The sequence below is a fragment of the Trichoplusia ni genome, chromosome 21 (genome assembly GCF_003590095.1).
Source record: "Trichoplusia ni isolate ovarian cell line Hi5 chromosome 21, tn1, whole genome shotgun sequence".
In the NCBI taxonomy this organism is placed as follows: domain Eukaryota; kingdom Metazoa; phylum Arthropoda; class Insecta; order Lepidoptera; family Noctuidae; genus Trichoplusia; species Trichoplusia ni.
Window position 1 is genome coordinate 3,635,840 of NC_039498.1, and position 25,755 is coordinate 3,661,594.

Here is a 25,755-nt window from a genome sequence, read left to right on the forward strand (position 1 = left end):
AAATACCAAATAATTCGTTTTCTTTGATGCCAAGCACTAACACACGTACCTAATTAGAATAGTGTTTGCCTTGCGTTTGAACGTGTTCCCCAGTTTGTAATTAGCACCTCACAAAGGCAAATTTAGTTATTTTAAAATTGATACGTACAGTTTATATTAGCCACAGCGAGAACGTCTATAAGTATAGAAAATATGTCGAAAATGCTAACTGATTTTATTTGTTTTTTTTTTATTTTGTTTTTTTTTTACTAGTTCTACTGAAGTTCGATCTATTACAACTTAACCAGCTGTCACACAGTCCTGTTTTTTTTTAAACTAGGTAACCCAATTTACTTTTGATCACTCCAAGAAGACGTGTACAAAGTTTCACGATGATCGGTTAAGTATTTTTCGCGTGGAAGCAACACAAGCAAACTTACATTCACATGGACATTAGTAGGGATTATCGTAATTGAAATATCATTCCTATCTTTGATGTTTCTGCCATGTCTTATTTACTACTATCACTGAATCTATTCCAGCGATTTAACTCTAAAATAACGATAATGTAACCATAGTTTAGTGAAGCTCATCAAATATTATGGTTCAAGAGTACATCAAGACTTGGTATGCGTACATATTATCTAGTTAATGGAAAACTAAATAACAGAATATAGTATATTTTCTGTCAATACTAATTTCGGGCACAGTTCTTCAATTAGAATTGTTTTTGTGACTTGTTTTATGTCTTTGGATAGAATCGGTTTGTTTTCAGTACGCAGTACTTATTTCGTTCAAAAACACAGCGTAGAATATTTCAGTAGATCAAAAATTTTAAAAGGCAATATAAAATGCAAAAATTTACAACCAATATAGAAAAGTAAGCTTTGAATTCTACTGCATTAGGCATATTTTAAATGGAATAAGTTTGAATACGTGTTATAAAATACATTACAAATATTTACATAAAATTGTTCAAAATAGAAGCTTTTAACTCTACAGCTCTCGGCTTGAATTGCCGGTAGGATGCAAAATGTTTGATTAAGCGCGATCGTTTAGTGAGACATGTTACGTAGCGTATCATGTTGCGGCATGAGGCAGACACGATACAACGCAACGTGCGGTATGGGTCATGGGGCGATGTGCGACAATGTGCCGAACTGATGTGCTCTTTGTACAGGCCAAATCAACAACCTATTTTGTACTTTGCCTCTTTCGTTTTACAATATTTTTTCCTTATTTTGATAGCGATCTTTTACTAAATATGATTTTTAACAAGAAATTGAGAACGATGCTCTATTGTTCCACTAAACTCTTCTCCGTCTATCTTCGTCTACAATAAATGTATTTTGCGACGAATATACTTATTTGATTCTAAAAAATGTTGTTCTAACTAAATTGACTTTCTATTGGCAAGTAGCTAAATAGCAAATTGGAGTGACAGGAGCGAGTGGATAAAAGGTTTGACATGGGATAATTGTATTAACTCTTTACCAAGCAATAATGTTTAATACATTGTTTGCGCACCCTCCTAAGGCATGAATTTTTATAACGTATGATTATTTATGAAATGCTTATTTTTTTTTTGTAAATACTAAGTGTCCTTACGAGGGTAGCCCAGTAAAGCGTTAAATATGTGTGAAGGATGACGGATGATGACCTGGCTGTGGGTGTTGTCGGCTAGTCTAACCTGATAGTCAGACGTCAGTCTCAATAGCCTCTGCGGCGTGCAGGTTGTTGACGCGCACGGTGCAGGTGGCGCGGCGGCGCGCGGTGGTCTCGCGGCGACCGTGCGCCGGCCCGCCCGCCTGCGCCAGCGACTCGCCTGCCGCGCTCGCCTGCGCGCGCAACAGCCGCTGCGCCAGCGCCGCCTGCTGCTTCTGCAGCTCAGCCTGCTGCAGCTGGAGCCGTACGCAATACACGTCATATCTTGGACTACTCAGTTTATTTATTAGTTTTATTTTGCAAAATTAATTCAGTGTTTGTTTTGTGTCTTCACAAATATAATTGTAAGTCAGATGCTGCTTCAATCATCATGATATATGTGAATAAACGAATGTATGTAGCACTGTTTACTTTTTAACAATGTTGTAAGTCTAAACTATTCTTTTACCAACATAAATGGAGTACCTACATTTATCGCGGATTTAACAGGACAAGGGAAATTTGAATACTTGTAAAGAAAAGCTGACGACGCTACTCTTTAAGCTTCTTGAGATCCACTTATATAGGAGAGCTCTTTCAGAGTACTTTGAAGTGAACAGTACTCCAACCTTCTTTGACATGGATGGGCTAAAGGGTGAAATTAAACGTACCTGTATTATATAATAAGGAAATTGTAACTTTTCGAAAACGAGGCAGCTTTAAACGATAACTTCTTCGGAACTCGAAACAATGACGTGTCATTGTTTGAATAAATGATGAACATGAAACGCATGTTGTATACTTGACTGAATAATGAAATTTGTTTTGACAGTTGTCAATACAACCTTTGATCTCGTCAAAGTTGAAACAAAAAAATCTTGAAACTTATCTGATTGTTGCAATAAAGAAGAGAAACAGATTGACGTGTTATTTCATTTAGGAGAGTAGTGTGTGTCACCAGAAATTACAAATTTCGTGTATAAATGGTTACACCTTTTTATGAAAATAATTACATTTTCAATTTCCAAATCGAAATTAACCGAGGAATATTTGACGTGTAAATAGTTAGTTGATACGTACGTGATTCAGACGGAGCGCGTCTTGGTGCTCGAGCGCGGCGATGTCGTCCACCGCGCCGGCCTCCATGACGGCTTGCTGCTCCAGCAGCAGGCGCTCCTCCTCCTGCAGGCGCCGCAGGTTCTGCTCCAGGTGAGGGTCTGCCACCAGCGCGCCCTCGTCCAGCTCCATCATCTCTGATGACGAGTCGTCGCTCACCGACGATTTCTTTTGAATAGGCCCTGAAACTGTCCTCGCGATTCGTATATGCTTTCAATGATACAAACAACCTCAGAGAGACTTCTCTTTTTCTGATGATTTGATCTATTTGAGCTCTAGATTAAAGCTTGGTTATGTGTGGTCACAGCAGAAGGGCGGACAAACCGATGAAACTATAGAAGTCTGTAATCTAATCTTATGATACCTACAGCAGTTGATGAATCCAGTGTTGTTACTAAGAAGGGGTTCATTAGCTCGTTCTATTTAGCTACGTTGAATCGAAAGTTAATATCTCTCTACTACAGAAAACAAGGCATACCTATATTCTGAATCCATATTATGTTAGCAGACAGATTTAAAAGTTTTATGCACTATTCAATCGCTTTCATTTAATTGTGGTAAGAAAACATTGGTTCTAGCCAATACTATAAACACAAACAAAATATCGAAGTACATTGAGCGTAGAGTCTGGCGACCTGCCATAGCACGCGACTTCGGCCGGCAATGATTTACAACTTAATTGTAACCAACGTTACGCTTTTTACATACGCCCGTCCAACGCAGCGTTCCAATAACGAGACGTATTCGTAATTCGAATTTTAGTGCCCGCCATGATTTTATTGCACGGTTTTTTATGTTAAAACCTTTTTATTTATTTGTATCATTGTAACTGCCAGTTGCGTCAGTATTGAATTGGTCTTTGGAACAATTTGAAAGTAGGTAAACGACTAGTTTATTGTGTTACTAGTAGTTTACTTATGGTTTCGTTACTTCAAATGTGTTGTAAAAATTAGGTGGTTTAAATTTACATTACCCCTAAATTTACAATTTGTTTCACTCACGTTAACGAATATTTGAGTAGCAGTCAAATCTTTTTAATATTTCTTTAAAAATGTTTGAAATGTTAAAGTATCGACATTCGTGGCAACAGAACTGGCTAACAACTCTGAACCTACCATTTGCCACGGAATTTACATTCGTAATATGTGATTTCAGTATTTTTATGTAACTATGTAAATTGTGGTCAAAGCATAACTCAGATGTATTCGACTATAAGTTATTAGCTTCCATTACAATGTAAACAGGGGTGTAATGTTTTAGATGACAAATGATAATTGCGCTAGAAAAAGTAAACCAAACTGATGTACACAAATAAATATCCTGAAATACAAAACAGGGCTTGAAAACGACGTCACTTATGCACTGGTACAAAATAAACAAACGAAAATAAAAAAGAAAACAATACTTACATTTAAAAAGCGAACGTAGTCTCATGTAGATAGAGAAAGAAAAAAAAGTCTGCCAGTTATTTCGGTGCGTGTGTTTAGATAATGACAAGGCCCAATCACATACCACGCCGGCCGATTGAATGGACGATTTTGAATGTGATGGCCAAGTAACTAAAATAGGGAGTTCATGTGATACCTATTCTAGACATCGATGTGACGGGCTAACACTATTTGCTTATCACACTCGAATGTTTTGTATCTAAGAATATAAGGATCAGCTGATTGTTTGAGTCACTGAGAGAATTAAGCGTGGCACTTAGTGATTCACGCAGATAAGAATTAAAAAAATGAAGAGTTGTGCAGATAAGTAGGAACCGCGTGAATTTTACTTTTTAGTTTTATTATATTCTTTGTTTTCAATATTTGAAATATAAAGCTCCACTGGTTTGGTTAACTCTTCGCTGTAAAAGTAATCGTAAATTACACGGCTATCATTGGATCAACCGAGATCCTGAGTGATTTATGTGACAGCTACTGATGCCACGTATTCTATAATAACTCATCTCACGAAAACATATGGATCTACTCAGCTCGAGACAAAGTACAAATAATATAAACCGAACAAACTCAAACATAACTATAAAGAAAATAAATAACATTTTTTTATTTCATTATTTTAACATCTCTTACTAACTAAAAATATTTACACCAAAACAAAAAAAAAAAACAGTGCACTCGCTCGTCCCTTATGCGGTAATATCACGAATATCGTCTCTGGCGATTATTTTAGTCCTCAATAAAAATAATATAAACAACAACACTGTCATACAGTCATTGATCACTGCAAACTTCGTCCTTTTCATCGTCCTTCCCACCTGAAATTTTCGAAAATCAACATAAAAGAAACTAATAAAAATAATAAAATAAAGTAAAACTCAAATCATGCAGTTTGAAATCCAAATTGAAAAGCTACACATGCCGTGAATAAAAAAAAAGTAAAAGGACGAATCACAATAAATTGAACACGATTCATTGTTACATCTAAAAGTTAGAAATTAAATATTACATTTGTCAACATTCGCTTGAGAAGCCAACAATGCCAGCGCACAAGAATGTTGAAAAGTGTAACGGCCTACATCTAATGGCGGTGTTGATGAACATGGACTTACTTAGATAGGGCTCGCCCATAGTGCCGGGCAGGTAAGGGCAGCTGGTGACGTGGTTGAAGTTCTGCGACTGCATCTCTTCTTGATCAGTCTCGCGATGGTAGAAGTAGTTGAAGTTTGACACGATGACGGGAACCGGCAATGCGATGGTGAGCACACCGGCGATAGCGCAGAGCGAGCCAACGATCTTGCCCCACACTCCCACCGGCCTATACCATAAAAACAGATCATCAAAATACTGCACCACGCGCCGCCTCCGTTAAAAACCAAACAAACAGATGATCCAACTAAATAATATTTGGTTAATAAACATAAACGCGACTGATGATGTTCATGCGTTAATATGTTCAATACGTACCGTCGGAGATATACTTAATATGAATATTGAATTATCTATATTCTACTAAAATAATAAGAATTAAGTGAAGAAACAAAATCAACAAGGAATATCTGGCAGTATGGTTAAACATGTTTATTTTGTCGAGACCATTCGCTGAGCATAATTAAGGGCGCAAGCAATACAATTTCATCCTTCACCGTCCACGCTCGCCAGCGTGTTACATCATCTGTGTAACCTTGATATGTTTATTGCAATGCAGTTTGTTTAACGCTAGCGTTGACGTCCAAATAGAAAACCAAAACGTCGATTTCAAAAAAGCACTTAGAATTCAATTTATTTCTAGGTAATTGTTTTTTTTAGAAATAAATCAATTCCCAGGTCATTTCTAATCTACGGCTTGGTTTTCAAAGAACTTTTTGTGTAAATTAAAATAAATTGGTGAAAACATAAAAATAATAGAATAGAACCTAGGAGGACACACACTATAACATATAACTACGAGCACGGACATGGTATCAAACCTACATTAACGACTTCACAGTCATGCAAACGATATTATCACGGCTAAACTTAAACATATATGTATCTATATCGAAAATGGTGTATAAAAAGCTAATGATTTGAAGCCAACGACATTAACAAGCAATGAATCAATCTGAACATCAATTTTACATAGTAGCATTCAAGTGTAGATTTTACCACTGGGAGAGCTTTGCAGAACATTCCAACACTTAGAGAGAGATAGTTGCGATGATGTTTGAACACTGGGTGCACAAGCAATACAGATCTAATGTACACTATGAAGAAGAAAATCCACTCGGTCACATCACGTGTGCATCTGACATGGATCACCATTTTCGATAAGCTAACGTCTGTAACATAGTTTGTAATAGCCACAACACCGAAACAGGTAACATCGGACAGGATACATAAGAACGTTCAGCGGAAGCGATACAGAGGAGCAACATTCGACAGTGGACAAGTGGTCGGGATACAACGAGACACTTCAAGTGGAGGTCGTGCAGCCGAGCCTGCGCCGCGGCGCCGCGCGGCCGCACGCCGCCTCACTTCAAGTGCACACATAAAGCAGTTCTCTCTCTTATTATAGAATACGCTTTGGGAGGGGCGATAGTCACACCGACGACAGGACTTGTGGTACTTGTGTACGTGTCTTGGCAATGGAAAATATTACAACTAAGCTTCTATGTAAAATTGTAAAAGTTCAGAAAAATTAACATGACACGAAGACTGTTTAAAATAATAACAAGACAAAAAGGAACGTTTCCGAACGTGCAAAAGTCTCAGTAAAAAGGTGAATAAAACGTGTGATCGGTTTAGTTCTAAGCGAACCGACGATAAAATCAAACTGAAGCATATGTAGTTACATGATGTGACAAAAGGAATCACAATTGTGTTAAATATGCCAATGTAAGGTTGTAGGAAAAATGAAATGACGAGATGGCAAAGATGAAACTTGGGTGAAGTCGCTGTATCATACGTCATGTCTCCGTATCCTACGGTCGTCATTGTCACGACCGCCCACCAAAACGCATCTGGTATGGATTTGAAGAAACTGTTCTCACTTCCCGCCTCAGCGAAGTACACCGCGGATGAAAACAGCACCACACCTTGAAGAACAAGCACACACCAACGGAGAATACAGTGCGACATACATTGGCGGGGAGCGCTTGCGAGCGGCGAGGGCGGGGTGGACAGGGCGGGGTAGCGGCGCGACACGGGTTACCTCATGTCTCCATATCCGACCGTAGTCATCGTAATAACTGCCCACCAGAAGGCGTCTGGGATCGAATCAAAATTCGTGTCGTGCCTGTCTTTATCGGCAAAAAAAACAGCGCTCGAAAACACGACGACGCCTGCGAACACAAAGTGTATTGTGCACCAGCGACCGTAATGTCTCGGGCGCTGTCTGCGCCATGGTACACGCCGCCCGGCCAGGCTCGCTCTGCTGCTTAACAACGCGCATCCTAACATCTTTCTTGCCGTCAGTGAGATACTTAACCATTTACAAATTTATTAATTCGAGTTAATAAATTAATTCCGATGGAATTCTTTACCTTCTCCATGGGAATGGATTGGGGGAAGTTAGTAGACTGCTTGTTAAAGGATTCCAATAAATCGAATTTCTTGACTTTGAACAAGATTGATAAGGTTAGTGGGATTGATAACTAGACTACTTATGTTAAAATAATTGTTTTTAATTAAGGTGTTGGTTTTTGTCGTTTGCTTGTTAATTATTGGTTTTAAAATATTCGTGATGTAGTTAAAGTCGGTTAGAGTAACAAATGCAACGTGGAACTTACCGATAAACAAGAAAAATATTAATAAGCCGAGTTCCCTCATCGAAGCCTTCAGTGTGCGCCCCAGGATCTGCAAGCCCTTTGAGTGCCGAGATAACTTGAATATACGGAACACACGCACGAGACGTATAACACGTAGTATTGCAAGACTCATGGCTTGGTTAGTGGACTTGTCTTGTGGAGATACTGGCGCGCGGGGCAAGTTCAGAGTGTCCTCCTCCTCGGCAACCACGGTCGCCAAGGTGATGAAGTAGGGGATGATGGCTATTATGTCTATAATATTCATCACGTCTCTAAAGAAATTGAACTTGTTCGGACACGCCAGAAACCGCACTATCAATTCGAATGTAAACCAGATGATACACAGCGTTTCGATCAAGAAGAACGGGTCGGTGATGTCGGGGACTTCGTCTTCCTCGATCTTAGTGCCGTTGGTGGTGGTGTTGAAGACTTTGTAGTGTTTGAACTCCGGAAGGGTCTCCAGGCAGAAGATGACGATGGACAGCAGGATTACGAACACGGAGATGATAGCCACGACGCGGGCGGCCTGGGAGCTCTCGGGGTATTCGAAGAGCAGCCAGATCTTGCGCTGGCGCTCGTTGGAGGGGAGGGGTTTCTCCTCCTCCTTGATGAAGCCCTCATCCTCACTGTAAAGGGTTTTAATAGGTTACTACTAGGTAGTGCATTATATGAAGCAGACGTGGTGCAGGGAGCAGTACTCACCGGAATTTGTTGGTGGCCTGTTCTCCGAGTTCGTAGAACTTAATCTCCTCGGAGAAGACATCTAAAGGTACATTTACTGGGCGCCGCAGGCGGCCGCCGCTTTGGTAGTAATACAGGATTGCGTCGAATGAAGGGCGGTTCCGGTCGAAAAAGTATTCGTTCCTGTTAACAGACATAAAGAGATTCTTAATATATTAAACTGAAACTGCCCAAGTAAAGGCCATAAATTAATTCAGGCATTTTATCAAAATTCTATTCTAGTTTCCCAAAAATGATTTACAATTCAATTAATTCACAAAGTATGTAGTATAACAATATTAGTCTAACTTGCTTAATTTATAACTATATTCAGAACAATGAAATAAGGTGATACTGACCTCAAGGGATCGAAGTAGCGTATTCTCCGAGATGGGTCCCCCAGAAGGGTTTCCGGGAATTGGTTGAGAGTTCGCAGCTGAGTCTCGAACTTCAGCCCGCTCACCTACGAAGAAATAGACATTATTAGACATGTTTACTTGGTATCTATATTTTGAGTCATCCTAGCGAAACTACGTCGGAGACTTTTTTATAGTGAACATCAATTATACTAGTATGTGTAAATCTAACCCCTCTTTACGAATATCAACGTTGTTTGAATAGCCCTTAATTAAAAAATATAATCTCAAACCCGAGACACATGTGTATAGAATCCGTCGACTAACCATAAACAAAGTGCCGCCGGCGGCCAACATGTCAAAACTCATTACATTCCCGAAGCGCGTTCAAACATCGAAACTTACGCAACATTAGGAGCGTTCATGCTAAAATTGTAACACCCTTGAACTTTTTATTTGTGTCTACCACGTGTGAAGAGAAGCCGGCAGCCCTGGAAGTGTCGCCCTCCCGAGAAGCGGACTTGGCAGCCCACATGTGCTAGCAAGGCAGACAACCTAACGTAATAAACTAGATACGTATCGCCCGCGGTTGTGTTCGTGCTACATTAACTGCACACTTACTTATTTCTAATGCAGTGAGCGAATTTCAGTGAACCTAAAATATTATTCGCATTGATATTGAAAATATAGAATTTTACTAAATGTCGGACTAGGTTCGAAGTACCAATAGAACGTACTGCATATTTCCGAACTTTCTTTCTATCTTTCTAGCTTGTTGACTGTTTCTATACTGTAACAGCTAGGCAAAGATTCTTTAACAAAATTACATTTAAAATTCTAATTTAGTATCAAATTTTCTTCAACTGAAGCCAATAAATAGTCCATTTACAATCGAGATCAACAAACGCCGATCGCAAATTAGATGAGCCATCGAATATTCAATTTCGCGACATTCAACGTGAATACATTTGACCTAGAAGTGCCACTACTTTAGTGCATTCTCTTGTAACGTCTGATATAGTCGCACTCCATTAGTTCGTATAAATTCGTTTTAGTTTCACGGTCAAGTTCCTTCGGTGTAAAGGTCAGAATGTCACCTAATTTGGAAATAGTCTTTCATATCTGCAATATTTTCCTTTCTTTTCTATCTTTATTTTTGTAGTGCAGCTTCTGAGTGACTGTTTATAATTGAAGAAAATCATAAAAAAGTTTTTAGTTAAAAGGTCTTCTACTTTTCATTCTGACTGTAACTGAACCTTAACACACATATATTTTGATCGGAGACAGATTGAGGGCGGTATCTGAAGTGCATTAAGCAGTCATCTGTTTTTAGAAATTCATTTGTCTATGAAATTCGAACACATAAATATTGTTACATGACGGGCTGTCAGTGCCGTCTTAAGTGCGTTACAAGACATTTGTAGTGTCATTTTGATGTGTACGTACGGCCGTAGATTGCAAAGAAAACCTTGATCGTGAAATCGATAGTGTACTTAAATAGGTTTTAAGTAGGTGCGGCTGTTTCGTAGACTGATTTGTAAAAGAAAGTAAAGCGTTAATTTTGTAGTTGATCGTAGTTGTAGATTTTTTTTAATGTAAATTCTTCATTAGACGCTTTCGAGCGTTAAACAAAGCAAGCTTGTATAAGCAAAGATCATGCTCATCGCACAAACATTTGTCCCGGGGTTGAACGGGAATCCACGACCACCGCCACCGCCACTGGCGGTCAAGACCCCCAACCATTAGACCAGCAGGCCGAATGTGGCCAAATGGTTCAAATGTTTTATGTATTTTGCCTTATTAAATGATAGTTATTAATAGTAAACGCTTTATTATTCTGGAATTCTTTTTTTCTCAAGTAAATCATTGTTTTTCATTTTAATTTAAATCATTGTTAAGACCACAATTAATTAGCCTATTTACAATATTGATAAGCACATTTGAAGTATATAATCTAATATATGAGATCAACAACTCACTTTAAGGATCTATTTTACAATACTAAAGTAGCATACATCTGCTGATGTTGGAAGCAATTCGGAGAACAAGCTTTTCAGTACGATTATGTGTCTACAAATACTCTGCAGTCAATCCTTTAATTGAAATATACGCCCACAGTGAGATGAACTGGCTCAATTGTAGTCGAAGACGGAGAAACCTTTTTTTTTAATACGTCTCAAAGGGTTATGTATGTAATCCTCGTGCCGCGAGGAGTTTTACAAATATTCAAGCCACCTGCTTAAAGATATCCAGACTCAGAAAAAGCATTCGTAGATTACATAAATGTTTGTCCTACGTGGAGATCAAAGCCGTGATACCATACGCATTGTGGATCTGGCATGGTAGACTTAAAAGACCGCGACCCTTAAGTTTGTTTCGAACTTTCTTCTTAGGGAAGATAGGAAATGTCTCACAACCTACACTAATTGTACAACAAATTATTTCATTACACCACTCGGCTATCAGTGCAGTCAACCTTTAATAAACAGTCTAACGTTTAATCTTCTCTACATACATGTGTTTATATTCAAGTTCAAGAAGTTTATCACAGTCCCGTTTTCTCCCCATTCATATTCGCCTTCATATTAATAAAGTATCGATCGCTTGATTGACAGTGTACTAGTGCATACGCGATGAACTCAACGTACAAGGTGAGGGCATTTTTCAAGGTGTATGACCGGGTAACGGAAGCCTATTGACGGCAACAGGTGGCAGTGATCGGGGAGGCTCGAAAACCACATTATTCACACATATTTCAGTCTACATATCGAGTACGGGGTAAACGTCTGTAAATGGTGCGCGAATTTGAGACGTGATCAATGACGGTATGATAGTCTCTTAATGGATATTGAGAGGGACAGAAATGAAGGTAATATTCGATACGCAACTGTTTAATATGTTTTATTTCCTTTTGTTGTCTGACGCGGTTGGTGATATTAGACCTCTTTGCCAAACGTGAAGAAAATACCATATGATTACTAAAAGAAAGAGTTATAGGAGAGAATAAATTTACAGTGACGTCACGTTGATATGAATAGTTATCAATTTGCAAAACAGAATAGAAGTAAACACAAAAGAGACGTTGGGAATTACGAAAATGTTTCCTCGCTCTGACAATGCGAATTATGTCTGTAGCGCACAAGATTGATGAACGAGCGTTTAATTTGGAATATACGTGCGTGTGGGTGTGAAGTGCGACAACCCTATTCCGGTTGGAAGCGGTTCGTACAGAGGCGTTGCGTGGCGACGCTCATTAAGAATAGCAGGACGCACCGGTGAGCGCCGATGGGAGTCGGCGATATTCATCAAATCAATATTTACAAGCTAACTAGCGTACATTCACTTTCTGTGGATCCAAAGTTTCACACAGTATTTCTTTCGGCAGCGCGGATGTAACTCCGCGGCTGGCAATGGGCGTATCCAAAAATACATTTTATTGTGTGTTCCCCAAGGGCGGAGCGAGTTGTACGTCGTACTGCAGCGAGCTTTTATGAAGAGATTTTAATTAATTTTCCGTTGTAAACGCAAACCGCGAATGGTTCCAGGTTTTAAGGTCGGATTTCTTTTTATATGCTGCGGGTGACGCGCGGTGATGTTGTTGCGCGCGCGCCCTGCCAGCGGCGCGTGCGCCTCACACGCATACCGTGCGTTCACATTATATTACACACTGCGGACTTGTGTTGTACTTTGAAATAGTTTGAACGTCTTTAACTCCTACGTTTGACACATAAATAACGAATTAACGTTTATTACATTATCAGAGTTACAATTACGAAATCCGATCAACATTCCTCCGACGACGCCGACATAGATTGCACAATCACATCACTATTCATAACAACATTTCAGATTCGCAAATGCCTCGAATCTGGATCACATTTTTTCAAATAAAAGTCATTATAGTATCGTCATCTCACTCCAAGCCTCTACAATTTAGCAACAGAGTGCACTAAACGGAAATCGGAATGTAAACGTTAAGGCAATAAGTCACGGACTGAAAATTTTCTATAAACGTTAGTGCGGCAGTAACTCCCACACGCGCAGTAATGTACAGCACTTACAGGCAATTTGTCAAAACCGTGTAATGTGACTGCCCCGCGTTTACTGTTTTAGCTCACCTCGCACGCTAATTCAAAGGACAAGGCATTTGTTAGCCTAAAATAGCAGACACCACTACCCGACATGGACCTATGTCACTAAGACCAAGACGCGGGTCTCGCGTAGAAAGAGAAAGATGGTTCGTCGGAAAGAAAACGAAAGTCAAATTATAATTGCCGATTGCATAACGGTAGCTTCAACTTTGACGTATTTCGGGAATAGTAAAATGTTAACTGCCTATTTGACGTCTACGAAACTGCGGACGTTGAGTAGTTTTCCGTTTTGAAAGAGTTACTGGAACTTCAAAGCATTATTTACTAACAAGGTAGCAAAATGGTTATATATCAACAGGTAGGCACCATAATTACGAGTCGTTGACCAACGACGAGAGACCAAATGAGTGTGGATAGACACGCGACACAACTTTGCGTAATGGAGAAAATCGATGGCAGGTGGGGTTCGAAACATAATCTTTGTGGCCACAAAAGCTTACGCCGACTCGTGACGGGGTGGACGAAAACGTGACGCTTTGTTTGGAATTCAAAACACTTCATTTGGAAAAACTCTTAAAGTTACGAAAAGTAAAAGGAATTTGTACGTTTTCAGCCAACTTGAGAACAATGTAACATTGACCCGAAATGTCACAATATGCCTACTTTTTGACTTCGTTTTTGAGGTAACGGGGTGAAATTTCGGAAAGGAGTTTCTTTTGTCAAGAAATCAACAACTTCCCGTTTCGCAACTCTGAGTAAGAACTGAACATGTGACCGTGTCGTTTGTACGAAACCGGAAAGTTCCGTTAATACAAACCGGCAGAAAAAAATATCTCGACAAAATCATTAGTTTCGAAATGGTTATTCAATTAAATATCGGTCGCATCCCTGACACACTGTAAACCATTCAATAGAGGTCCGCTTAGAAGATTAATGGATCGAACATTATTGAAGAATCCAATTAACTGCAACGTACAGTGGGGTTTAATCCTGTTTTCTTAACAAAATAGGGTTAGCTCAATCTCACCAGAACCTATTAGGGTTTATTGGAGGATGGCGGCTGAAATACGCTTATTTTGCTGGAGATGTTGGAAACGTCCCGCGACTGGGATAAAAAAATGGAGCTTTCCAGTTTAAAATTGAAAGCAATTCGACAATTAGAAGAATTGTATTATATTAACAAAAGTATTACTCGTCTGTATAGAATTACGTTAAGTGAGTTTGATAGACATATTAATGATGGCCTATTAATTTCAGCCAGTTACGAAGACAGTCCATTAATAATGCCTCCTCCATACGCGTACAGCTCCACGCACAACTCGTTAAACGTGTGTTTGGTGCTTTCCGCGGCCAGTAAACACCTCGGCTTTGATGGCCACCTGAGTGCCGGTGAACTTAACGTTTCATCGTTCTTAATTATTTATTTATTTAAACTACGTTAGTGATTATTTCCATCACCGCTTTGTTAAAACCATTGTTTAATTCGAATTTAAATGCCTGGAAGGAGTCTTGTCAAATGCTATATTATTATGCTGTTAATTATATTATTATCAACATTAACAATGCGTTGCAATCTAGTCTAATGCGTTGATGAAACACCTACATTAACACGCTGTGATAGTCTGACCTTGACACAAAAACTGCTTTCAAAGTATTTAAGTTTTCTTTTTATAAAGTAGCTTGAACTTCCGACATCCTCAACAAGCTTCTGTTAAAACGACAAACCAGTCACAAGTTAATTAACGAGTCTCGTTAAAAACTATCCCTGTGAGCCAACACGAACACGAGAAGAACAAAGCGTCAAGGAAGAGAGGACGCGAGCACCGGGGCTCGAATACCGGGGCGCAGATCCCGCCGGATAAACGTCCCGGAATCTCACAAGTACACCTGTACTGCGGAACACATAAAAGGATGTCTGCGAAACTCAAAGAAACAGCTCCGATCCAGAACTCAGCTTTAATAATGCACAAACAGAAAATACTAATGCATTTTCACCGAAGGAGATGGTCTTGGCCTTGGTATTGTAAGAAAAATGTCAAGGGTAAATCCTGGCACGAGCGGACACGGGGAAATATTTTAAAAGAAAATCCAACCAGCGCCGCTCATACCGGAGAAAGCTTTTGCAGCTGGAAGCGAGAGCCTTTTGTGAACGCCACTCGGTATGTGTATTAAATTGAAATACCCCCCCCCCCCGGCCTCTCCCTGTAGTGGAGTGCGGGGATCTACCTTTAACGTCTATGTATTCATATTCAATGTCAGGTGCAATATGTAATGACGGATCTTGCAATTCCATCGCTAATCCCTACTAAACACAAAATGATGTATAATATTTGCTAAGGAAAGTTAACAATGATTTTGGATTTCACACAGATAAGGGTTAATTAAATAAATGGGGCTTAGCGAATTACATTAGTTGAACAATAAAATGACTACACATCAAACAAGTCATGATTTTTCGGTTCAGTCAGAAAACACCACCGAGAATAATCCTGAAACTGATCTATGAGCAATATTTGCGGTTTAATAAATAATAATCTCAATGTTGTTTCCCAGTCTGAGACAAGATTTTAGAACGAATTATTGACGATGTTCTTCAGTACAAAGTTGATGGTGTTGTTCTTAGTATCTTATTTTGTTTAAAATGTATAGTATATTCTCTAAGCATGTTCCAAGAATCTCAGCAAGGGCAGGATAGTCTTAAAACGCGTTCCAGTTATTATTCCTCATATATAAACAAATGTAAGCCGTATTATGTTATGATTTAGGCAGATATAGAATCCATGTCGACAAGGCCTATCGTTCAGCGAGATAAAAATACTCAAAAGTGAAAATAAGGAAACTTGTACAATGTCACGTTAACCACGTTTGGGCGAAACCTTATACTTTTTTGTCCATAAACTGAGTCAAACTTTTTATCCATGAAAGTTACCAAAACCCAGTTTTCAAAAAATAAATGGTTCTTTCATCATAATAACAAAAGAAAACGATTGTTTGAAGTCTTTTTTTAAACATATCAACCCCCTTTTACGGCTTTCTCAAAGAGACAGTATGGAGGGAAATAACAATGTTTGCCTTGCAAGTGTGTCGGATTTTATTCCGCACTAGTGCATACATAATGTTACAAGCACACAAAGGAAACATAAATACGTAGATGTGTTCAATATTTGTTGTGCACTGTCAATAGAATAGACTGTGTCGAGCTTAGAACGCGCCGATTGAGGGATTCCGTTAAGCGGGATCCTTTTATGCTGCCGCAAAATAATACACATAATATATTGACACATGCAAAGGCTAGTTAAAAATAGAACTGAAATGGATAGACAAAAAAAGACTGTCGATAACGGTCAACGGTTAATAAAATTTCGATAAAATTGGGCATAAATCTAAAACTTCGTTTAAAAATTTACCGATCCGACACTCGGGTCATCTGTATAGATAAAAGCAAGTTAAAAATAACCTAAACAGAATGAAAAAGTCGATCGCGACGAAAAAGCCGCTAAACCAGAACAAACATCGTTTTAAGTGGTGGGAACGATATTACAAGGTTGTTTTTATTTTCATTCATGTACACGGAGACATTATAATTAGTGTTTTGACCTCGCATATAATATTCGTAGCTTCACGCTCGCATAGCTTTAAGTGTACGATGACATTGTACTAAGAAATTTTGACGGCTGAAATGTGTCTCTATTTTAGTGGTTTCGAATATATTATTATGGGTACTGGAAATATAACATTCAAATATCCGTAAATGTAACGTAAAGTAAGAACGTAAGTGGTGTGTAGTTTGCGTAATGATTCTATTTTATCCTCATCCGTAAATCAACATCTATTCGTTTACCATTATCAGTGCATATGCACTCATAAGATCGTTTACCTATTTCGTGGCACCCGAGTGCGAATAATTCGTTACAAACGAGAGCTATGCCATCCATATCATTATGCAGGACTGACAAACCGATAGCGCATTCTCATTTGAGATCTGACAGAATTATCTCACTTCTGTTCATTGCACAATTTTATTCGATAATTTTCTGCCGTAGATTCGCTTCGTTTATTTTTATCGTTACAAAATTTATGTTGTTAATATTAAAACCTTATTACTTTGGATCTCATATTAAACACGTATCTTCAGAAACAATTGAGGATGCATCAGTTCAATCTATATTTGTATGTGACTTGGTGTAGTTTGATAAATTTTGTGAAACTAAATGAAACGTGCAATACTGTCGGGCGAGTCGAAAGTGAGTTTGTGCGGAATATTCAGCTCATTTAATATTGAAGCCTAGAAATGCAAACAGGATAGTTTTGTTCAAGGGCAGGGTCTAGTGAAATGTAAATACGGCTGTTTCGGAACGAGGAATATTGGAAATGGAGCACGCGTCAACCAGTACTTGTGGCGTTTAATTTTTAATTTGCGCCGGTATGTGGAGCATGTAAAGAGTTTCCGAATATTTCTGTTGGTTTACGAGACAGGAACAGTTCAAGTGCAGCATCAAGTTCAAGTTCAAACATGTTTTATGTAAACCTACATCCATTTCAGTTCTAGGAGGAGAGCGCCCGCTCGCTGTACTACTCGTATTTTATTTTATTCGAGTTTGGATATTCGATCTGAACTTGAACCATTTTCATAAAATAGAGCATTTCTGCATAGGTCTACGGTGGTCGATACGTTTGTATGGCTTACATTTCGTTTTTACTTGATATCTGAATGAAATTCAGTGAACACTTCTTTCGTAAGTGTGCGGCGATGAATTATTTTAATTAGCTTTTTTGAAATGTAAAAATAATTTCTTTTTTATTTCTCTAAATATGATGGAGGTTTTTTCAGTTCACCTAATTTCTCCATAGCACGATATTTATATATTATGTCTTGTACTTACGTTTATCACGACGCGTTCGCAGAAGTCGTGGTCGTGTTGAATGGGCTCGAATGTGACGACACCGCCTTGGGGCGGGCGTCCAGGCTCTTCTTCTTGACTGCACAGTTTTGGCAGCGACCTGAGGAAAAAAATACTTCGTTAGAACAAATTCAAATATAGATGGGCATAAGTGGGCATGTTGAACTAAATGCAAGTCAATACATCTAGTAGAGAAAATAAATGATATGATCATTTAGAGCTTGTTTTAAAAATACGTAGAAGTATAGTTCAGAATAAATAACAATTCATACTCTCAACCAAACCATACCTGTAAGTAATATCAGGAAACAATTACTAAAATATATTTTTCAATTTCAAAATTACAGCAGAATATCGAAGAAGCTGAAAAAAACTGTTGTGTATAAGAGGTATCAGTTAGTTAGAACGGCAGGCGTGCCTTTGAAGACTCTCCTTATTGCCTACACTATGCATGATCGCCCGGCGTCGCTCGTCAAACGTGCTCAAATGTCGCTCTTGTGTGCTCTCGATACTTCAGAGCTTGGCCGTGTCGCTGGCAGCCCTAGACAATCGTAGGGCTGCCCGTTATCTCATCAATAGTATGATTGATATCAATTTTACGTTACAAGTGTAATTAAAAAAAATCGAGTTCGTCTATGTTGCGTATATGTCAATGTTAGAGCAGATTTCAGTAATGTAAACCGAGCGTATAATTAAGTTGTGTTTATAATCTAAATATATTATAAAAAAATCAGAATCCTCATCAATACATATTGTTTCAAGAAACGTATTTATATAGCGCGCATAATGACATGATACTTGACACACAGTGTTGTGTAATTATATACGCAAGTTGAACACACTAACATGCTATTAAAAACCTATTATAAAAACTTTCAAGCTTCGGTGTATAAAGTGCGGGTATAACACCCGCTCTTTACAAATTGGTTTGATTGTGTTGTTGTAATTCGGAAATTTAGTGACACAGCGATGACCCTAAATTAGAGAGGTGCTGTATAATAGTTACGTAGAGGCATCGTCAGCACTCGAGCGAGGCGGAGGCGAGACGAGGCGAGGCGGAAGAAATCCGCGTTGTTTTTCTAAAACGCTCTCCTTATCCGTCGGCCGCTCTCCACCCGCCTCGGATGCTCGACGCGATCGTCCGAGATGACTTGATGACGCTACAAATGTGCCGATTACGGCCTGCACTAACGCTGCGCCTTTTCGCTAGTCGCACCTACTTTATAACTACTCCACTTTACCCACGATTTTTCGAACCATTATACCGTCTATGATACACACACTGTCTCTGTCAGTAATTGCGGAGCTGTCACACAAAATAGCCGGTAGTTAAATCGTCTTGACTGCGATCAATTGTTTAACCCACTTATCTATTTTCTCGAACTAGTTAAGTACTCAGCCAAAAACGTCATTTTGTTCGAATGGGAATTGAATATGCAAGGAAATAGTCGTTAGTAGCATTTAGTATGCAGTAACGTATTAAGCTGTCGAACACAATTTGCAACGAGTTGATTGCCAATAAAACATTGTGGCTGCAGTTGAATAAATTAGGGGATAGAAAAGTATAATGTAAGTATCTGGGACGGGCGGAGCTCTCCGCTGCACCTGGAGACGATTAATCTATGTGGCCGAGGTGTATTACTTTAAGAAAAGGAACGAAATTAATCAAATAAAGCGGTTTTCTGTCCAAGCGCTCTCGAGATAGATTATAACGGCCATTGTTTTTAAATATTTAGAAAACTGGTTTTAAGGTAATCATTAAGACTGCGTGGAACTCGTTAATCGCGATACTTGTAAAATTCAGTAATGTTTACCGTTAGCTGTATTTAATCGACTTTGTTATAAAACAGAAGAAAATTTAAAAAAATCTTGTGATTAATTCTAAATTGTATAAGCTATAATTCTAAAAAATGGTTCATACTCGATAGCTTTACCTATTTCCTTATCTATCGGATTTCGGAAATCCCGTAGTTCCCGACAGAATTCAACTTGCACCAAACAATATGCGGAGCACCGAAATATCAATACGCCCTTAGTCCCGGCGCCAATCGACTTGTCAATTGGTGTTCGATACTGTTAATCTGGGAATATTGGCATTTATGGTCTGGTTTCCGACACAAACCTCAGTACGATACCGACGTACCTCCATTGTATCGATCACTAAATCGTATTGATCAAGAATTATTAATAACTTACTATTCTATGCATTGTATCGTTTGATTAATTAATACGAAAGCTTTACCGTTTTGAATAAACGACATCTTAACCACTGTTGTTTTTACACAAAAATCACCATCAATAAAAAAAGGAACTCTTTTATTTTTTCGCTGAGTGTTATCAATCTAATTTATTAATTAAACATCTACTTACATGTACACTGAATCGATATTATGCTTTTATTTTTAGTTGATCGATATTTGCGTTTCAAATCAGTTGTGCTATCCGACATTTAATAATCTGGTTTATAGTTATTATTATGACCTCATATCTGACAGCAGCGTAAAAACAAATGCATTTATCTGCCTCTTGTCCTTATGCACTACGAACTTAGCTGATTATTATTTCAAAACAAGCGAATGATAACACTTTTGCACTACCTTGATAGCAGTAAGTAGAAATTTCAATAACACTTTTTTGTCTTTGACAATTTATAATGATCCACAATAGATGCATCTATTAAGCAGTATTCTCAAAATACTTTATTTCTCATCCACTTTATCCTTGTTCCACAAATTATTCACAAAATATTTAATCGCTGAGGCCCAGTAAAAGTTGTATTAATAAGATATAGAATCAGTCGACATTAAATACTGGCAGGCTTCTAGAGTTTCAGCCACATTCTAATTGATTTAACACTCATATCTCAGAAAATATTTTTTAAACTCAAGATGTCCTTTAAAATATTTAGGCAAATCGCATATAAATTATTTATCGTCAAGGAAAATTTACGATAAAAGATGAATAATTGACATATTTTCACACTCAAACCGATTTGAGAACACTAAACGCAAGCCTTTCTTTTGGATCCGGACACCGAAAACTCATTAAAATGCATATCATTAACATAACAATATAATAAAATATCACCGCAATTGATAAATAGCAATAAATATTTTTTTTAATCTAAAATACGAAATTAAGTTAAAGTAAAATCTCACTTTGAACTAACTTAAAATTAAGATAACCCTTCTAAAAATTAAAATACATAAACGAAACTGAACTAGTAAATTAAAAATAAGCCCATAATTTAAAACAGCCGAATTATTAGACTCACTCTTGTTCCTCAACCCTATCGTTAGGGTCTGTACTCGGTCCTTCGACGCCGGCAACATGCGAGTAGGTTGTCATTTCCATAGTGCAGTAGGTGTTACCCTGCCGGCTGATCGCGAGGAACTAACAGCCCTACAGGCGAGAGCGATGCAACCCCGACCCCCGGCGCCGCTGACCACTCAAACTGGCTCTAGCTTGCATCCACCCTTCCCTTCCGCCGTAGCTCTACCAATACTTGCCTAACAATCACTTCCTATTTAATAATTCTAGATATCTAGAATATAGATTTTCCTTTACACAAAATAAAGCCTATTTTGTACTTTGACATTTTGATTTAAAACCTTGCACTTTGTACTTATAAGGCTATTTTAGGACTGGAAACAGACCCGTGTCCGTACTATTTTGGAACATAATTTTGTATTGATTTCCTACCCTTGCATTTTTAACTCGGTGTGGGTTTGGCATTTACGTGATCCATGACCTTTATTAGTTGTTAGTGTATATCTAGACGTGTATTTGTGACCTGAAAATATACTGCGAGATGAAATGATGCCTGTGTGCGATGCAGTGCGTATTATTCAGATTTCTGTGGCATTTTGAATGTAGACTTGATGAGGTCTACAAATTAGGTTTATTGGAGTAAACCCATTAAGGTTGCTTGTTTGTCGAAGACCTTCTCGAATTAGGATATAATTACGGGAAGGGTATCAGGTAAAGCTAATTGTAACCGTGTCGTTAATATTTATGTCTCTTTCAGTACATCCGTGCGGGATGAAGTCGTATGCGAAATTTCAGGATACACGTAATTAATTTCATGCGATTACCGTTAAAGGACGAAAGCAACTTTGAAACAGTATTTTTTCATTGTATCTTGTATTACGCTTTTGTGTAAGTCTGTTGTTAGAGTAATTAAAAAGGAAAATTAACAAGAGAACATAATTGTGCGGAGAAAAGACAGACAAAGGAAGTATAATTATGTTTTATTCAATTCTATTATAAACAACTTGACAGCCTTGATGCAGCGCGCCCCGAGGGTTAGCATAACTATTGCATTTGAAAGAAAACAATAAAATCTTTCAGACTTATTATTTTTATAATAGAAATTCATTGTGGTACCCACTGCTATAAAATTGTTTCTTATTTTCCTTTGAGAAAGACATTATTGTGTGTAATGAGGGGAAAATTATTATCAGCGTCTGTGCGAGATATTTCTTATTTATATTTAAATTAAAATGCGCTTCGTGCTTTAGCGGATGTATTCTGCAGTATAAGAGATAAATTACTTAGTAATCCTTCGTTAAAATGTACTATGGAATGAATCGATAAATAATTACTTCAGCTATTTTAAGTTCTTACGTCTTGGGCGTGATAACATTGAAAAATGTAATGAAAAATCGATGAATACACAAGGACTTGCGATTCCACCGGTAAGTCATTCGTAAGGCGTTCTATCGGTAGTTAGTACATTCGCAATTAGTCACATTTAATGTACGGTGCGTTCATTAAAATGTAAACGTTTCGGGGGCAATGAAATAGAGCATTAAATTCGCTAGCGATGTACTCGGTGTACTACACTTGTTTCATGTGCACTTCGGGACTAACGTCGATCGTGTATTGTTTCTAGTTTCGCATTTCTGAAATTTGGCGCATCACTCATTTGTTTATAGCTTGATATAAATTTCGAGAGAAATTAGGTCATCGTCAGTTTTTATTGGTTCTCTTTTGTTCTAAACTTTTAATATATTATTTTGCCAGACGTAATAAGTAAATATAATATAGAGCTTTATTTTGTTAAATACCTAATGATAGATGATCATTCGTAATTGTACTAACTACTGCAGTTATAAGCATGATGTTGTTACCGAGTAATTTGTTATTTACCTCGATTCCATAATAATATTGCCATTTCTTTATGATAAGGTTTAATTTGTTGACATGGAGCTTTGAAGGTCAGATTCGTTTCATTCGTAATATTAAGTATTTTTATTAAGCTTGCAATATGAAAACCACCTAAATTATTATAGTAGTTTTTCTCAAGGTTTTATTGGTAGTTAAAGCTTGATAATCAAATTACAAAAACTGAGATCAAGTAAACACAATATTAACGTAACCACGCGAGCTTTGTGCACTCAAGAGTATCGTATCAAAACACACGTTTAAATATACATTCCCGTTTCTAAATATAAGTATTGGAAATGCCCGCGACATTCTCTTGTATGAAGACGGGTATTGCCGCCAACAAACAGCTGACAGTCGAACAGAAATGTTAAAAGCTCCAACAATTCTACATATTCCGAAAATGTATCGTTAAATATTGTCCTATATTTTTCTTATTGTTTTGTAGAGTAATTTTAGTTTGTCACTTAGCACTTTAGAGAGCAAAATGCAGAGTATTTAACTCTTAACGACTATGTTTGTACGTTTGCGCATTAACAGTGTTTCCAGCCAGCCTCTAAAATAAAGTTGGGCTAATAATAGCCGAGTGTGGAGCGTAGCGTCGGTTTGGTAAATCATAATAAATAGAAACATGCAGTGCGTAGGCGCCGCCGCAGTGACAATATCTTCGCTGAGGTTATGACTCTATTGTGAAGAAAGTATAACAAAAAATGTTTTCATATTCCAAAGGCTCTAAAAAACTTGACCGTCGACGTGACATAATTGCTATGGTAATATTTAAAGAAACATTATTATACATTGATAAATGTAGAGTTTAACTCTAGTAAAGAGGCCACATTATATCTTCATGATTTTTTTATAAATCGGTAGTGTTTTGTTTCTTACGAGTGAAGAGCAATCGACTGCCATTGAAAAAGTCTCGAGCACCGACACAGGTCTAGAGTATGCCTCTTAAAAATCTTTGACACAGAGACCTTGTCACCATACAGTCACCCACTCAAGTGCACGTCTAATACGTAAACATCGGAACGAAATAGAATCGAAACATTAATGGAGTATAGTACGGTATTCAGTAGATGTGATGAGATAGATAAACAATATGTTGGATACAATTATACTCCCACGCGAACGAAGTAGAATAATAAACATTTATATATCAGAGGTATGATTTTTTTGAGATTTCGCCGATTGAAATACTCGGTTGAAATTGATTTTCATTTAGTGAAGCACGACAAGACGTGGTTCTGTGGTAGTTTTAAGATGGTGATTAAATGTAAGTAGGTTTGTAATTTTAAGCCACGCCTTTTGCGGTCATAATTTGTGGTTTTAATTAGCTTGTTTTTGACCATTTATTATAACACCGCATTTACCATTTTTTGTAAAGACAAATAATAATACGTATATTTGATTTGCGTTACGGCAGGACCATCTGCCATAACTCTGTAACTACAGCCAAATCATCAGATTTAGCTGTAGTTAATATCACCACTTTAACACTTTACTAAACGCTTTTTTCAATGTTACCGTAAATCAGTTTAAGTGTCTAATTATGAGACCATTTAATTAATGTAATTAGTTAAGGACTTTGTCCAATAGTGGGTCTGGGGAAAATTTTATAAAACATTGTATATAAACATTTGCCTGCCTAGTTTCTATTTTCAAATAGCCGTAGTGCAGCGACTACTTATAATTCGTGACATAGTAAAATTACACACGCTTGCATGCTTTTGTTCAATGTTGGTCGGCAACCCGGTGCGTTTTCAAGGTTTTATCAAAATCGGTCCAGTTGTCTCGGAGATTAGTGCCTAAATATAAACACACGTGTTAATTACGCCACTCGGTTCGTTGAAGGACTCTTACTGATGAATTTAGTGTTGATTTTATTGTTTTAGTCTAATGTTTTGACTGTAAGCATGTGTTTTAATGATAACTGTTTCGTAATGTTTCTTTAAAGATTGAACTATTAATATGTTGATTGTATGTGGGCGTCTTCTAAGCGATAATTTCGAATTGGTGTCATTCATTTTATGAAATCAAAATACTCATAAATACTTCTTTGTTTTTTATAATTACTGAAAACGATTGTCAAACTCTGGATCTGCCTTATGTACTTTACAAAAAATATGAATGAACAACACTGAATTTTTCTTTATAGTCGCGTCAGACTTACACATGATTTCTTTGACCTCTTGACACCACCCTGTAGACTAAATAAACTTCGATACCAACAGAAATCAGGAATGAGAACTACCAACAAATATTTTGTACCGTCGTGCATCGTCGAGGAAATAACTCAAACATATCTACAATGAATCCCATTTTCATGGAGGACGAGGAATGCTCGCAGTTCGAGATATTGAGGATTTCCTACATCAAAGCGCCGCGTTCGATCGGAAACGTATCTCCTTGTATAATGTTAGTCATAATCATGTTGTGTACATGCAACATCCATCCTCATGTTTCTGTTGCAAGTTTTACGGTGACAAAAATATATTCAGTGTGTTTTGAAAATCAATTTAAAAACTGGAGTAGACCGTTTTCAGGCAGTT

General features: G+C 37.8%; 1 protein-coding gene across 7 annotated transcripts in view; it reads right to left on the minus strand.

Moving 5' to 3' along the window:
• Nucleotides 1–1,560: 1,560 nt before the first annotated feature.
• Nucleotides 1,561–25,755, minus strand: part of LOC113504247 (potassium voltage-gated channel protein Shaker) — a 290,148-nt gene continuing 265,953 nt past the window's right edge. For 2 of the 7 annotated variants that reach the window (XM_026886443.1, XM_026886445.1), the window contains exons 2-8: nucleotides 18,023–18,140; nucleotides 9,052–9,155; nucleotides 8,675–8,836; nucleotides 7,955–8,598; nucleotides 7,132–7,261; nucleotides 5,297–5,502; nucleotides 4,805–5,002 (exon numbers count right to left, since the gene is read on the minus strand). In XM_026886443.1, coding sequence (XP_026742244.1) covers nucleotides 4,959–5,002; nucleotides 5,297–5,502; nucleotides 7,132–7,261; nucleotides 7,955–8,598; nucleotides 8,675–8,836; nucleotides 9,052–9,155; nucleotides 18,023–18,140 — 1,408 coding nt within the window. In that variant the 3' untranslated portion in view covers nucleotides 4,805–4,958. Of the gene's footprint in view, nucleotides 1,881–2,703; nucleotides 2,928–4,804; nucleotides 5,003–5,296; nucleotides 7,262–7,954; nucleotides 8,599–8,674; nucleotides 8,837–9,051; nucleotides 9,156–18,022; nucleotides 18,141–20,410; nucleotides 24,480–25,755 lie in introns of those variants that run through there. The other 5 variants (XM_026886442.1, XM_026886446.1, XM_026886448.1 and 2 more) reach the window with 4 other exon arrangements.